This window comes from Chiloscyllium plagiosum, unplaced genomic scaffold (genome assembly GCF_037043375.1).
Source record: "Chiloscyllium plagiosum isolate Xiang-an unplaced genomic scaffold, Cpla_swu_hap1 HiC_scaffold_24, whole genome shotgun sequence".
NCBI lineage: Eukaryota > Metazoa > Chordata > Chondrichthyes > Orectolobiformes > Hemiscylliidae > Chiloscyllium > Chiloscyllium plagiosum.
The window spans coordinates 15,208,984-15,226,053 of NW_028270162.1; the positions used below are offsets into that span (position 1 = coordinate 15,208,984).

The 17,070-nt window shown below is 41.9% G+C and overlaps 1 protein-coding gene across 10 annotated transcripts in view; it reads right to left on the bottom strand.

Annotated features, from left to right (window-relative positions):
* The window catches only part of LOC122562395 (unconventional myosin-XVIIIb-like), a 416,560-nt gene that overhangs the window by 208,166 nt on the left and 191,324 nt on the right, over positions 1-17,070 (bottom strand). For all 10 annotated transcript variants that reach the window (XM_087999921.1, XM_087999916.1, XM_087999915.1 and 7 more), the window contains 4 exons: positions 16,012-16,121; positions 7,027-7,092; positions 1,801-1,929; positions 398-541 (listed from right to left, as the gene is read on the bottom strand). In XM_087999921.1, coding sequence (XP_087856047.1) covers positions 398-541; positions 1,801-1,929; positions 7,027-7,092; positions 16,012-16,121 — 449 coding nt within the window. The remainder of the gene's footprint in view (positions 1-397; positions 542-1,800; positions 1,930-7,026; positions 7,093-16,011; positions 16,122-17,070) is intronic.

Sequence of the window (17,070 nt, forward strand, 5' to 3'; positions counted from 1 at the left end):
AGTAATTTCAACACCCGATACTTGACTGAAGTAAAACTCTCAGAGATTGCTAAGATACTGATGATAAAAGAAAAATAAATTACTCTATTGATCCCAAGATTGTGCATCTGGGTACCTTTGTATCAACGATGGTGCCATAAGTGACTTGTAAACTTTTCACTGTACTCATGTGGGTACATGAGACAATAAAATTAATTCAATTCAGTCACTAAATTGCCCGTGTTGATATTTAGAAACACAACTCCCACTAATAGGTTTATACAAGCTGAATTTTGTAACTGACTCACTCCAATGTTTCTGTGTTCTATTGAGTGAACTAAGGTGTATTCCTTCAATACAGAAGTTGGGGGTGAAGGGGATTCGAACAGCGAAGACACATTCATAAACACAAACATACCTCTTTGACTCGGAGCTTTTCATCAACCAAGTTAACACTAAGCATCGGACGGATACTGGACATCAGCTGCCACCACTGCCACTGGCTGATCATCCAGTATTTCTTAATGTTCTTCTGAATACAACAAAGAGCTAAATGCTGCGTCTGGAGAAAGGGAAAAGCCAACACAATCAACTCACTCAATATCAGAGAATACAGGCCATTCATAAATAGAACATTCAGGCAGGAGGAACCAGGCCTTTAGATTGTGGTTAGGATTTACATTTTGATTCTTTCCCCTTTGAGTACACATTGGAGCTGGGGTTTAAGACCATAGGAGAAGGAGTTTAAGGCCATTGGGAAAGGGGTTTAAGGCCATTGGGGAAGGGATTAAGGCCATGGGGAAGGGGTTTACGGCCAATGCAGAAGGGATTTAAGGCCATTGGGGAAGGGATTTAAGGCCATGGGGAAGGGGTTTAAGGCCATGGGGAAGGGGTTTAAGGCCATTGGAGAAGGGGTTTAAGGCCATGGGGAAAGGGTTTAAGGTCATTGGAGAATGGGATTAAGGCCATGGAGAAGGGTTTTAAGGCCATTGGAGAATAGGATTCAGGCCATGGGGAAGGGGTTTAAGGCCATGGAGAAGGGGTTTAAGGTCATTGGAGAATGGGATTAAGGCCATGGGGAAGGGGTTTAAGGCCATGGAGAAGGGGTTTAAGGCCATGGGGAAGGGGTTTAAGGTCATGGACAAGGGGTTTAAGGTCATTGGAGAATGGGATTAAGGCCATGGGGAAGGAGTTTAAGGCCATGGAGAAGCGGTTTAAGGCCATGGGGAAGGGGTTTAAGGCCGTTGGAGATGGGATTTTGGGCCATTGGAGATGGGGTTTAAGGAGGTCAGAGATGGGATTTAAGGCCCTTGGAGATGGGGTTTAAGGCTGTCGGAGATGGGGTTTAAAGCCATTGGAGATGGCGTTTAAGGAGGTCAGAGATGGGGTTTCAGGCTGTTGGAGATGGGGTTTAAGGCCATTGGAGATGGGGTTTAAGGAGGTCAGAGATGGGGTTTAAGGAGATCGGAGATGGGGTTTAAAGCCATTGAAGCTGGGGTTTAAGGAGGTCGGAGATGGGGTTTCAGACCGTTGGAGATGGGGTTTAAGGAGGTCGGAGATGGGGTTTAAGGCCATTGAAGATGGGGTTTAAGGAGGTCGGAGATGGGGTTTAAGGCCATTGAAGATGGGGTTTAAGGAGGTCGGAGATGGGGTTTAAAGCCATTGAAGATGGGGTTTAAGGAGGTCGGAGATGGGGTTTCAGATTGTTGAAGATGGGGTTTAAGGAGGTCGGAGATGGGGTTTCAGACCGTTGGAGATGGGGTTTAAGGAGGTCAGAGATGGGGTTTCAGGCCATTGCAATCAGCGGTGACTGAGCTTTACCTTCATCTTCTTGAATTGCTGGCGCCCAAGGAATCCCTGGCACACGGCCTGCAGCAAGATCAGGTTCCGGCAAATCAGCTTCTCACGCTGTTTCTCCAGACGGGAAACAACCCCAGCTTTGAAGAAGATCTGGATACCAATCCACATTCCAACATCAGTTTATTGTTTCATCTCATTTCATTCATTTGTTAGGTCAGAAGTCAGTCAGCACCAGGTTAGAGTTTAACAGGTTTATTTGAAATCACAGCAAGCTAAGCAACTTTGAACAGCAAAACATTTAATACAACCAAAACCTAATGAGGAACATACTAAAGGGGATATCTCAGTGAGATAAGCACACTGGCACATCAAACATTGGGGCAGCATTCCAAACGTTTATGATTTGAAACAAACCTGCTGGACTATAACCTGGTGTCGCTTCACTTCTAACCTTGTCCACCCCAGTCTAACACTACACCTCCATATCATTCATTTATTAGATTTTAGAGTATTTCTTTTGAGGAACTGATTCATTTCTTACATGGTCTCCTTTTGAGTGCACAGTGTGTGCCCTAGAGGTGGATAAACATGCAGGCCACATGAAATTTAGTGATGGGAAAATGTTCATGTGAAGCATGGAGAAGTTGGGTTTTTGTGTTGTAACTTATGAATCGGAACAAAACCGACTCTTCAGCTCGAGAAGGTTACTAAGGCCAGCAGGAAGGATATATGACAAGCTGATCTTCAGAGGTGAAATGTGCTCCCAGAGAATTTTGGCAAAATGTCACAAGCAATGAGAATTACAACTTGTGTCTGTACTTCTGTTGGACACATTCAGTGAAAAGGCTACAATGTTTCAAATGTAGGATAAATCAGCTTCTGAACATGAAAACTTACTAAGAAACTTGACTGATTATTCTAATTACACAGAATTATACATGGTATAATTTTTAAAATATAAACATATTAATTAAAGTTTGACATCTATGATAGACTAACTTTTTCTCTATTGTTAATACTTGCTCATAAACAATTCTGTAAGGAGTGAGCCATGTGTTCAAAATGAATTTCCATTTTATTTTATTCACTCATGGGATGTGGGCATCTTTGACTGGCCCAGCATTTATTGCCCATCCCTAGCTGCCCCTGAGAAGGTGATGGTGAGCTGCCCTCTTAAACTGCTGCAGGCCATTTGCTATAGTACTGTCAGGGAGGGGATCCCAAGACACCCAGTGCCGGTGAAGGTAAAGCGGTACATTTCCAAGTCAGGATGGTGAGTGGCTTGGAGGAGATCTTGCAGCTGATGATGTTCCCATGTTTCTGTTGCCCTTGTCCTTCTAGGTGTAAAGTTGAAAAGTGTGGTGCTGGAAAAGCACCCTCTCGGCAAGTCAACTTGGCCTTGGAAGGTGCTATCTAAGAAGCTTTGGTGAATTTCTGCACTGCATCTTATAAATTGCTGCTGCCACAGAGCATCGGCGGTGGAGAGTGTGAATATTGAAGGTGAGGACGTAAGTGGGCTGCTCTGGCCTGGATGGTGTCAAGCTTCTTGAGTGTTGTTGGAGCTGCACCCATCCACAGTCAGTGAGATGACTGTGAAGAAGTGAAACGAAGTGAACAAAGAATAGTGCAGCTTAGATTCTATTAAATATAATCCAACGACAACCACATTTAATAGGGATACAGGATCAGGAGACCATTTGGTCCCTCAGGCCTGTTCCTCCACTCCATGACTGATCTGAGACTTCATCCCAAATCCCAGAATACCTTTGATTAACAAAACCTATCAATCTCAGTTTGGAATTAACATTTGATTTTGCAGCAAGTTATTTGCTTTTTTTTTTCAACTTTTGCATGTAGAAGTATTTCCAAAATTCATTCCAGAATGACCACAATTTATCGCCAATTGTTTTCTCAGATATAGTTAGTTGTCAAACAGATAATCAGTTTAACCAATTCTCCTAAACTTAAAGGGAGGCACCCAGATATTGGGAGAGTGTGCAGTATGGGGAGGACAAGTGAACCAGCAGCCTAACTTACACCCCTCCTAACTTTCATTTCCATCATTCAGTGAGCTCCAACCCTGTTGGATTATCTAACCAATCAATTATACCATTCACTTCATCAACTGAGAGGTGATCCCAGAGATGAGGAATATCAAATTTCTTCCATTCTCTGATCTTCTCTCCCTCATTCCCATCCACTACACTCTTTCTAATTTCTCCTATCCCTGCTTAACTCACCTGCGTTCTCTATGCCCACCCACTCTTTCTCCAGTTCCCTGTTCTTCCCCACTATTTCAACCTCATTGTCTTTCTCCTGCATTGTACTCACCTCTTCTCTTTCTGATTGCCACCTGCCTCTCCCTGTCCAAAATATCCGTTCCATTATTCCCTGCCCATCACACTGACAAAACAAAGTAAGTTAGTCTTGGCTGCTCATGAGGAATCAAATAGCGAATTAGAATGGACAACCTATTGCAAATTACACAGTGGAATACTAAAAGAGCCTCTCAACTAAAATTCCCAACATGTAATTCCTTCTTCCTTTGTTTTATTGGCCATGGTTTTTGAGACTGTCATTACTGTGAAACTTTCACCCTCACTTTCGCTGCAATTGTAAAAGTGATGCCAATCCATGTTGGCAGCACTGATGCAGTTCAACACAGAAACCCAATGGTCATACTGTTGAAAACCCCACATTGAATTCTTTTGAAATCATGTGTGAATCAGTTGAATGTGTACTTTTACATTATTTAACTCACTGTAAAATCCCTAAAAAAAAAGGATTTTTAATGATGTACCAAGTTCAGAATATTAATGAATCATTTATGGATAACCTCTCTAATCCTGAAAATCTAACTTTTTATTCATAGAATATCATTATTATTTCCCAGTATATTAAAATAAATCCATATCATTTTCATTATCTCTGTAAGTTTGTCGATGAAATGTTATTTACTACTGAGGTATTGTGGGGAACATTTAACATTGCATGATGGGAAAAATTGGCCAACTCTTGAGTTATAGATCATTAAGTTAAAAAGGACTGTGACAAAACGTTGGGGACAGTAAACATGACACAGGCTGAATGCATACAAAACCTCTAACCTTGTAATGGCTCCTTGTATATTTTGAAGTGCAGGTTTTAGCTTAAAATACTTGTACACAGAAACAAAGTTATGGAATGATGTGAATGATTGATGTTTTGAAAGATCAATAAGGCTAAGTTCAGTGTTATGAATGGTAAACATTTCATCATAATCTGTCTCTTTTCAGCATATTTTAAAGTATATTAATGTTATCCTTTCCTTTGAAAAAACATGGAGAGCCTGGGAAACTTTGTATCTCTTCTCTCTTAGATTCCTTACCGAAAAAAAAAACTTGTCTCCTTTTAATAATAACTGAATGTTTTTCAGTTCAAGGTTGCTTTTGAACCTTTGTCGAAGTGTAGAGTTTGCTCTCACAGATCCCTGTTTATTAATATCCAATTCAACACTAGCTTAAGAGAGTTGACCATTTAGGACTGAGAGGAGGAGAACTGTTTTCATTCAAAGGAATGCGGATTTTTGGAATTCCCTATCGATCCCACTGAGAAGGGCAAGGGCAGCACCAGCAGATTTCTCTCCAAGATGCATGTCATCTTGTTTTGGAACTATCACTGGATCAAAATCCTATAAATCCTAACAGCGCTGTTGGGATATCCCTACACCCTGAGGATGGGCAGCAGTCTAAGAAATTGGCTCACCACCACTTTGTCCAGGAGATTAGTGATGGATAACAAATGCGGGTCGGGTACATTTTGGCGGCCGATCATTTGGCCCTGCCATTTTCGCTCTAAACTGTTTTGGTGCTCATTACTTTGGCACTGAGCTGTTTTGGCGCCAATTCAGAATAAGAAAAAATGTCTTGTTTGGTTAAAGAAGAGAGGATGACTAACGACCCGATGTAATTTTCTCAACTAGCAAGAGTTGATAGTCAAAGCTGTAATGACGTGGTGTAGATTTAAATCGTGTTTTGTAATCATTTTCTTATTTAACAATTGTTAATAGTCATCTACTGCCTTGATGATACTTAAGCCCTTCTGTCTTCACATTGGAAAGCTGTGATACAATTTTCTTTCTATTTTCTTGTCGAGCCCATACCAGAAATGGCTGAAAACATTCTAAGCAAGAGAGACAAACCAAAATTTTCACACGATGGTTATCTATATGTGTTTGATAAATGTAGCAAAATGTAGAAATTCGTTTTTATAATGAATAGGTTAAAAATAATGAATTCGATTTATTTCTTACAATGTAATAAAACCGAATTTCTTACGGGCCCTACAAGACTTTTTTTATTCTGAATTGGCACCAAAACAGCTCAGCGCCAAAGTAATGAGTGCTAAAACACTTTAGAGCCAAAACGGCGGGGCCAAATGATCAGCGCCAAAAGGGTGGCGCCAAATAGACCCATTCCGAACAAATGTTGGTTTTGTCCTAGCAATGTCCGCATCCTTCGAAGGAATAAAGAATGCTGTGGACGCTTCTGGAATTCCATCCCTCATGGCATTATGGGTCAACCTACAGCACATGGACTGCAGAGGTTTGAAAAGGCAGCTCACCATCACCTTCTCAAGGGAAACTAGGAACGGGCAATAAATGCCGGCCCAGCCTGTGACGCCCACATCCCATGAGGGAATAAAAAGAAAAATCATTGGGTATATTCAGGAGGGATATTGATAAATATACAAGTACTAAGACTATTAGGGATAGGACGATAATTCAGGATGGTGCTACTCTTTATGTTCTTACATTCTTAATCGTATATCCCAAAATTTATTTCACTCTCCTTAAAATGATTAATACGTGACAGTAATTCAATATATTTTATTCACTAGTTGGCCATGTGAGAATTCTAAGGACTTGACAGTTGCTGGGTGCTCATGTTCCCTTATAGTTAGAATCAGAATGAACTTCACACTGGGAAATTTCTCTGAACAGGATCACTAATTAGATAGTGTCAGATAGATTTCTCAAACCTTTCTTCGAGATCAGCTACAGAAGCCATCAATTCACCCCCGTGCACAAAATCAGGAATAATATAACCATCAGAAGACAGAATGATTGTTCCCCCTTTCTCTTGAAAAACTGCCAACTGAGTTCCAACAATAAATTCAACCTGATGACTCATCAGCCTCTGTTTCACATGAGCCTCTTAACAGTGATGCTCCAGCTATACTGATAAACACCTGCCTGATGATACATACCCGACTCCGACCCATAAAAAAACTGTGTTTCTCCAAATCCAGCAAGGTAAGCAGTTCTTCTGTAGCCTGGAAAATAAATCAGCCATTCAATGACTTACCGGCAGCTTGCAATTAACTAACAAATATTTCACCACAATTAGTAAAAAGACAAGACCACAACTTACTATCCCACACAATATAACCCAAAAAAACAAGGACACATCTGGGAACCTTGCCGAGTGTCCACCTTTCAGTTAGATCATTGTCCGTTCAAGCTCTCCCTCACCAGTGCAGGGAACAGGACCATTTTGAAGTTGGAGGCTTTCAGAGATGTGATGCTCCTTCCACCAGAGTTGGATGTTAACAGAAAGGTTTCATGGTGCTATTCAAAGAACAGCAGGGGAATTTTCCTGGAGCCCTGGCAAAATTCGGCATTAAAGCAGCAGCACAAAAATCAGCTCATCCATCTCCAAGCTGATCTCAAACCTGACTGGGCTCCATTGCTGCCCATTTCCTCACATAACACCAGTCCTTCCACTTCAACTAGGAATTCCTTTTTTTTGGCAAGTATTTTAAGGCAGGGTCTCTGAACAAGCATAAATGGAAAATCTTTCTTTTAATCGATTCTCCATTTTATTAGATAGATGATTGTTTCTTTACAACAAAACAAATGTTCCACCACCCAAAGGTCTCTAATTGCAGATGAAACCAGAATTAATGACCATTTTAAGACATCACAAATAGATCCAAAAAGTGTGGTAAGCCAATGGAAATCATTATTGTGAGGAGCAGTTGAGGTGAACTACACAGATGCATTGAAGGGTGAACTACTTAAACACATGAGGGAGCAAAGCACAGGAGAATGTTTTGATGCAGCAAGCTGCAGAAGGTTGGAGATATTTTTCAACCAACCTGCTCAGAGATGTTGTGACGCATCTCTGGAGTGGGTGGAGCTTGACCCCAGGCCTCCTGGTCCAGAGATAGGATTCACGGCAACACAAGCGTCCCAAGGAAACTCAAGTGGAGCAAACAAACACCACAATGAGCCTTTTGAGCTGAACTGTCTGTTTCTATGTTGTAACATAGACCATGTATTCATTGATTTCAAATTGTAATTGAGTCAAGCGCAGAGGAAAAAACTAATACAGTGATGAAATTCTGTCAGAAGTTTCACTCAGCACAATGTATGCTGCAGTGGCACGGTGGCTCCGTGGTTAGCACTGCTGCCTCACAGTGCCAGGAACCTGGGTTCAATTCCACCCTCAGGCAACTGCCTGTGTGGAGTTTGCACATTCTCCCTGTGTCTGTGTGGATTTCCTCCCACAGTCCAAAGATGTGCAGGTTAGGGTGGATTGGCCATGGGAAATTGTCCCATGGGATAGCCATGCAAAAAGCAGGGTTACAAGTTAGCCAGGAAAGACATAAAGAGACAGCTAAGAAGAGCCAGGAGGGGACATGAGAGGTCATTGGCAGATAGGATCAAGGAAAACCCTAAAGCTTTCTATGGGTATATTGGAAATAAAAGAATGACAAGAGTAAGATTAGGACCAATCAAGAATAGTAATAGGAAGTTGTGCATGGAGTCCGAGGAGATGGGGAAGGGCTAAATGGATATTTTTCATCAGTATTCACACTGAAAAAGACAAGATTGTCGAGGAGAATACTGGGATACAGGCTACTAGACTAGATGGAATTGAGGTTCACGAGGAGGAGGTGTTAGCAATTCTGGAAAGTGTGAAAATAGGTAAGTCCCCTGGGCCAGATGGGATTTATCCTAGAATTCTCTGAAAGCCAGGAAGGAGATTGCAGAGCCTTTGGCTTTGATCTTTGTGTCATCATTGTCTGGAGGAAGAATGCCAGAAGACGGAGGATAGCAAATGTTGTTCCCTTGTTCAAGAGGGGGAGTAAAGACAACCCTAGCAATTATAGACCAGTGAGCTTTATTTCGGTTGTTGGAAAAGATGATAAGAGATAGGATTTATAATCATCTAGTGAGGAATAATTTGATTGGGGATAGCCAACACAGTTTTTGAAGGGTAGGTCGTGCCTTATTGAGTTCTTTGAGAATATAACCAAACAGGTGGGTGAGGATAAAGTGGTTGATGTGGTGCATGTGGATTTCAGTAAGGCCTTTGATAAGGTTCGGCAGCATCCAGGGAACAGGAGAATCGACTTTTCGGGCATAAGCCCTTCTTCAGGAATGAGGAAAGTTTGTCCAGCAGGCTAAGATAAAAGGTAGGGAGGAGGGACTTGGGGGAGGGGCGTCGGAAATGTGATAGGTGGAAAGAGGTCAAGGTGAGGGTGATAGGTCAGACTGGGCTGGGGGCGGAGAGGCCGGGAAGAAGCAATCTTCTTCCCGAACTCTCCGCCCCCACCCCAGTCTGACCTATCACCCTCACCTTGACCTCTTTCCACCTATCACATTTCCGATGCCCCTCCCCCAAGTCCCTCCTCCCTACCTTTTATCTTAGCCTGCTGGACAAACTTTCCTCATTCCTGAAGAAGGGCTTATGCCCGAAACGTCGATTCTCCTGTTCCCTGGATGCTGCCTGACCTTCTGCGCTTTTCCAGCAACACATTTTCAGCTCTGATCTCCAGCATCTGCAGACCTCACTTTCTCCTTTGATAAGGTTCCCCACAGTAGACTATTGCACAATATACGGAGGCATGGGATTGAGGGCAATTTAGCGGTTTGGATCAGAAGTTGGCTAGCTGAAAAAAGACAGAGGGTAGTGGGTGATGGAAAATGTTCATCCTGGAGTTCAGTTACTAGTGGTGTACCACAAGGATCTGAACTGGGACCAATGTTGTTTGACATTTTTATAGTTGACCTGGATGAGGGCACAGAAGGATGGGTTAGTAAATTTGCGGATGACACTAAGGTAGGCAGAGTTGTGAATAATGCTGAAGGATATTGCTGGTTACAGAGGGACATAGACAAGCTGCAGAGCTGAGCTGAGAGGTGGCAAATGGAGTTTAATACGGAAAAATGTGAGGTGATTAATTTTGGAAGGAGCAACATGAATACAGAGTACTGGGCTAATGGTAAGATTCTTGGTAGTGTAGATGAGCAAGAGATCTTGGTGTCCATGTACATAGATCCCTGAAAGTTACCACCCAGGTTGATACAGTTGTTAAGAAGGCATACAGTGTGTTAGTTTTTATTGGTAGAAGGATTGAGTTTCGGAGCCATGAGATCATGCTGCAGCTGTACAAAACTCTGGTGTGGCCGCGCTGGGAGTATTGAGTACAGTTCTGGGCACTGCATTATCGGAGGATGTGGAAGCTTTGGAAAGGGTTCAGAGGAGAATTACTATGATGTTGCCTGGGATGGAGGGAAAGTCTTTTGAGGAAAGGCTGAAGGACTTCAGGATGTTTTCGTTAGAAAGAAGAAGGTTGAGAGCTGACTTATTGAGACTTATAAGGTAAGTAGAGGGTTAGATAGGGTGGGCAGTGAGAGCCTTTTTCCTCAGGTGATGATGGCTAGCACAAGGGACATACTTTTAAATTGAGGAGTGATAGATATAGGACAGATGTCAGAGGTAGTTTCTTTACTTGGACAGTAATAAGAGCGTGGACCGCTCTGCCTGCAACAGTAGTAGACTCGCCAACTTTAAGGGCATTTAAATGGTCATTGGATAGACATATGGATGATAATGGAATAGTGCAGGTTAGATGGACTTTAAATTGGTTCCACAGGTTGGTGCAAAATCGAGGGTCAAAGGGCCTGTACTGTGCCATAATGTTCCATGTTCTATGTTTATAGAGATTGGGTGGGATGCTCTTCAGAGGTTTGGTGCAGACTCTGTAGGCCGAACAGCCTGCTTCCACACTGTAGGAATTCTATGATTCCTGTTGATGTTATTGTATCAAATCACAGAAGTGTTAACCTACAAAACTTAGAAAAGCTGAGCATATGAACAATAATGGGCAGGAAAATACCCGCTGGTCCACTCGGACTGCCCCAAATGAGGTATTCTGTGTAATATAATATATGCCATCTCTACCCAGCCTGAACGAAGGAGGAGTGAAAATCCAAATCAAAAATCTGAACCTCTGATATTCCCAACTTCCTCAAAGGTCAAAACTAGGTATGATCACTCTGCCTCTGATCATTCTGTACCCAGAGTATCTTTTGTACAAACAACATGTGCTTCAGCCATAAACCTGAACAGCTCTCACTTGCAGCAGTAAGAACAAACTCTGGGCAAAAGGCTGTCAATTTCCAATCTCCCTTCCCCAAAAAGGATGGCAATTTGAAATACACCGCAGACCTGAAAAAGAAATCTTCATTTGTCACTTAACAAGTGACAAAACTCTCCCAAATAAGAAAAACCTTATGGAATAAGATGTTGTGCTATCAATGATTCTTGTCCCATAAGATTTTGTACTTTGCTTTCAAACTCTCCCGTGTACTCTCAGTGCAACCATTACCACATAAGAAGCTAACCATTGTTATTTAATTATACAGCACTGTACCATGTTGTTGGCGTGTTTCACAGTTGCTCCCACATTATCTTTTGGAATCTTTGACTCTTATTAAATAGTTAAACAAAACAGTCACCTTTCCTGAAGAAGATCACTGAAATAGCAATGAAATAAAGCAAAGAGTTTGTCATATCTGTCGGCGTGAAATGGTATCAGACACAGTAACAAATCAGCTGGCCTTCTTCACGTAGTGCCACTGAGATTTAGACATTTAGCTGGGCAGACTGAGACGTCTTCAGTTTAACGGAAGGATATCAGCTTCCTTTGTGCTGGAATGTTGAGGGGGTTGGTGGAGGTCACCTTCATTTATGCAGTCAACTCTGAAACAAACCACTGACTGAGCAAACAGGAGAGATCTCACGACAGATGATCTTTATTCTCTCTGAGCGGGTAAATCCTTTGGACAGAAAAGATCATCCACTGTTGTTCGCAGTCTGACATCACCCTCTTTCCTTTGAACTTGCTCAGCTGCTAGTGAAGAGCATCTCTGTTTGATTTCTCTTATCACACAGATATTTTCCTCTACCAGTCCACTAGATGTCTTTCACTTTCTTTGAGTCTCTTTCATGTGATTAGAGGTGAGCGGTTGGGGGAAAGCAATCTGATGAATGAAAGAGACGCTTAGAAGTAGCAGTGAGTGAAGGAATCAAAGAGAGTGAGAGATGGAAGGAGATGGGTTAGTGCAGTGGTTCTGTCCTTTGTTGTTATTGGGAATATCGATTCAGACTGTGACCTTTCTCTGCTTGACCCCATCTGTTCCTTTTTTCTGACCCTCCCACATATACCAGCTAGAAGGAGAAGAGTAGCAGATACATAGGAACGCTGCCACCTACAGTTCCCCTCCAAGCCACACACCATCTTGATTTGGAAATGTAACATCATTCCTTCATTTAGGACAGGGACAAAATCCTGGAACTCCCCCCTAAAAGCTTTTTCAGTGTCCCTTCACCAACTGGGAAGATGGTCAGATGGTAGTAATGTCACTGGAGTATTAAACCAGAACCCCAGACTAATTTGCTGGGAACATGGGTTCAAATCTCACGGGGAGGGCAGATGGTGAAATTTGAATTAAACACTCGTCCTAATGATGACCATGTTGGCAATTGTTGCAGACCACATGGCCAACTGTTGTGAAAACACATCTGGTTCACTAATGGCCTTTAGGAAGAGAAAGCTGCCCTTCTTATCTGGCCTGGCCTACAGGTGACTGCAGACCCACAGCAATGTGGTTGACTCTTAACTGCCCTCTGGGCAATTAGGGATGGGCAATAAATGCTGGGCCTCGCCCAACCACAACCTCATCTCATGAATGAATAAAGAAAAGCCTTCAATAAATAGGACACCACCTGGTGTTTAGAAGGTTCATTGCAGGTGTATTTTCCTTAGGGTGGGAGAATTCAAGACTAGGGGGCATGCTTTTAAGGTGAGAGAAGAAATATTTTAAAAAAGACATTGGGGGGCATTTTGTTTTACACAAAGAGAGGTTCGTGTAAGGAATGACTGTCTAGAGCAAGTGGTGGGTGTGGGTACAGTTATAATATTTAACAGGTATTCAGGGAAGTACATGAATAAGAAATGTTTTGAGGGATACGAGCCAAGCACAGGCAAGTGAGACTAGTTTACATTTGGGATTGCGGCCACCATGAATTGGTTGGACCAAAGGGTCTGTTTCCATGCTGTATAACTATGCCTCCCAGTGGAGTCCATGACTGAGGTCCAAAGGCATCAGTTATGGTGTGCACCAGCACCTGCCACCCTGATTGCTGGGGTCTGCTGGCTCAGTGCTGCCTCATAAAGGAAACATACCTTGCCTTTGACACATCTCACTTATGGAAGAACCCCCCTCCTCCATCTTGTATGCTCAGCAGTGGCCAATTCCAACACTTGGTGTGCCAACAGCTCTTGGGGTGGGAAGCGGGTTTTGCGAGTGTGGAGGAGGAGGAAGCATATTATCCTCAACTGGATCAAAGGTAGAACTTTTCAGTTGCTACAAGGATTCAGCCCTTAGGCCTAGAGTTTACAGTTGCACGGAGGGCAAGAAGGATCACATTTGTCTTCAAAACTCTCTTGAAACTGGCAGCTACTTCTCGAGGGAGGAGAAAGTGAGGACTGCAGATGCTGGAGATCAGAGTTGAGAGTGTGGTGCTGGAAAAGCATAGCCAGTCAGGCAGCATCCGAGGAACAGGAGAATCGACATTTCGGGCATAAGCCCTTCATCAGGAATTTCCTGATGATGCACTTGCTGGAAATCTAAAATAAAAGCATAAAATGCTAGAAATATGTAGCAAACAGACAGCATCATTTGCAGAGGGAAAGACAATCTGAAGTCAATAACCTGTGATCAGAATGGAGGAAAGTTCAGAACGTAATGGGTTTTAATCAAGGATGGGTAGCAAACAGAACAAGAAAAGAGGATCATTGATAGAGTGATAGTAAGACTGAAGAGATAAAATGAGTTGGAAGAGGGAAAGTCACAAATAATGAAACATGGGGTGTATCCACACAAGAGGCATTGTAGGCAGAGTAAAGAACCACAGCTGCCCCACAGCTAAAACAAGAGAGCAAACTGGAAATCAGAAAAGAATGAAGAAACAAAATCTGAGCAAAGCTCACAAATTGTTGAAGCCAGTGTTGAATCCATAAGGCTGTAAATTAGCAAAGCAAATGATGAAGTGTTATTCATTAAAAATGTTGGACCATGTTAATGAAGTGTAACTGGGTATGCAGCTTACTAAATTATAACCACTTCTGAAGAACCTTGCTGGTCCCAAAGAAATAATTTTATATTTATGTAATCTTACATTTTTGTATTCTTATAAACAATTCCAAGATCCTTTAATGAAATAACATTTTTCAAAGTTTGTTTATGCTATCTCACTTCTAACATGTATGCCAATCTCACTGAAAAAATCATGATGGCTAATCATAGTACTTACTTCCTGGTCTGCTGTGCGTGAGAATACTTCAATGTGATTGGCTGCTATCTCATTTGCTGATATGAACATTGTTGGACATTTGATGGTCAAATTGAGTTGACACCATGGACAAACTATTGTTGTGTAAGGCAAAAAACAATCGCAGAGATCATTAGATCTTCATGGATAGGTTTTTCAAAAGTCAGTGCTTAGAAACATTACCTTCCAGCTGATCTCAAAATGTGACCCACGCTCCTGTCACTGACTAGCTTTCCTGCACAGATGTTGTATTTTTTCTCCACTTATCTCTGAAACCGAGGCTATATCCAGGTTATAAAAACACTGGTCCAACTACAGTCCCATAACGCAACCCAATCAGCAAAGATTTGTACCTATAGTTTAATCACTTAATGCTTTACCTTCTGTGGTTTTGATTCTAAAACCTGCCAAAAAGCTTAGGAGGAAGAAATATTATTATAAATTTGGGTTAGAGTTTGATGTTCTCATTCACTGCTCCTGAGTCCAGACAGATTACCTTTCACTGTCAAGTTAACCATCCTTTTTTTAAAAAAGCTGGAAGAACTGCGAGTGCTGGAAATCAGAAACATAAATAGAAGTTGCTGGAAAAGTTCAGCAGGTCTGGCAGCATCTGTGGAGAGAAATGGTGGAGATGAACTCAGAAGGGTTCTGAGGATGGGTCACTATACCTGAGGTGTTAACTCTGATTTCTCTGCGCAGGTGCTACCAGACCCGCTGAGCTTTTCCAGTGATTTCTGTTGTTAAGTTCTATCCTTTTACCTGAGCGTTTCTCTCCTGTTTTGACTCAATGTAGGTAATGGGTAGATCTTTGCAAGTGTGTATTTAATTAGTAAGGCTTATTCATGAACATTTAAATAAAGGTATATTGATAGCTTAATCACATTGTAATTATCTGCATAATATGAAAGAGTTGACAATTATAGAAAAGAATATAAAGTATTCAATAACTACTATATTTAGAGTCTTTTCAATCATTTGATGAAAAGCAGAATAACAGGAACAGGAATGAGAAGCATAAACTAGCACAGTAACAAATTTAGATCAGATAACAGATGGAAATTTGTACAGCTGAAGATAAATGCCTGGAATAATCTGAGTTATTAAGATGCAATCTTTAGTAGCTTTTCAAGCACAATGGAAGATGGGTTAGTTAATGCAGAAGACTAAAACACAAATACAGCTAGTTCCTCTATAATGCAATAGTTGCATTCTTGTGGAACCTCACATTGTAGAAAAATCACGCTTTAGAAACTGTGCTTAAAGTGTTGACGATGTAATCATGTTACAGCCAACACATGTTTTAAAAGGCCACACTTTAGAAAGAGTCCCCAATTTGTCAATCGTGTTACAGCAAGCTCGCATTAATAAGACACACGTTGTAGCAAAACTACCTACAAGTTAATTTTAGGTTTGACCATCCTTATATTTTCAGAACAGAATTCCCTCCCCGTCCCAAACCTTTTTGCCTCTCAGGAGAGTTGGAAGCAATAGAACAATATGAAATATGCATGGTTCATCCTTGTGAATCCTTCACTTATTGACACTGGTTTTGTTTTGCACACACCTTCCTTTCATCTGTCACCATAAATGCTGCTCCATATTTCTTCATGACAGCTGGAACCAGAGCCTGGAACCGACGCCGGAATTCACCATGAACCATGTGATCAGGGAATCCTGCAAAATAACCAAATCAGAAAATCATTGCCAAACGCGTCTGAGAAGGAGAGATCACACATCACCCCAGGAGCACTGAGAAAATGTAATGCCTGACCTTCATTCAGATTCTTTCCTTAATTCTCTCTACCTTATTGCCTCACATTTCTTTCAACTATATTGACACAACCAAAAGGGGAGGAGGGCATTGTCACTGTAGGCCCACTACTCCATTGCATTACTACAAAAATAATTTCAATGGTAAACAAGATGGTCAATTAAATATCTTATCCATGTCAGAGTTCAAATCAAAAGATCTATTAATCAGGTTCTTAATGAACACAATCATTGTTCAGATGCTCTCTAACTAACCTGTTCAGAGATGTTATTACTCATTGGGGTTGGGTAACAGATGCTGGGAGAAAGTGAGAACTGCAGATGCTGGAGAGTCAGAGTCGATAAGTGTGGTGCTGGAAAAGCACAGTAGATCAGGCAGCATCCGAGGAACAGGAGAGTCAGCGTTTCGGGCAAAAGTCCTTCATCAGGAATCTTATATCTTTCCTGATGAAGGGCTTATGCCCGAAACATCAATTCTCCTGCTCCTTGGATGCTGCCTGACTTGCTGTGCTTTTCCAGCACCACACTTTTCGACTCAACAAATACTTGCCTTGCCAGCAACACCCACATCCCATGAGTTCAAAGCACTGTATGATTTGTACTGTTTCATCATTAGCTTTGCAAAAATCACAACTAGCTGTCAACCTCCCTGCAGGAAGTTGCTGCATTTTCACATTAATCTTGAATGAACTTTGCCATCGAATGTTTAGACTGGTAATTAAAAGTGGAGATGCCTTTTCATTAGAATTTCACCAGAGTAGTGGGCTATGGACCAAGCGCCTGGAAATGGGATTAGTGTAGTTTGGGTGTTAGTTGGTCAGCAGAGACATGGTGGGCCGAAGGGGCTGTTTCT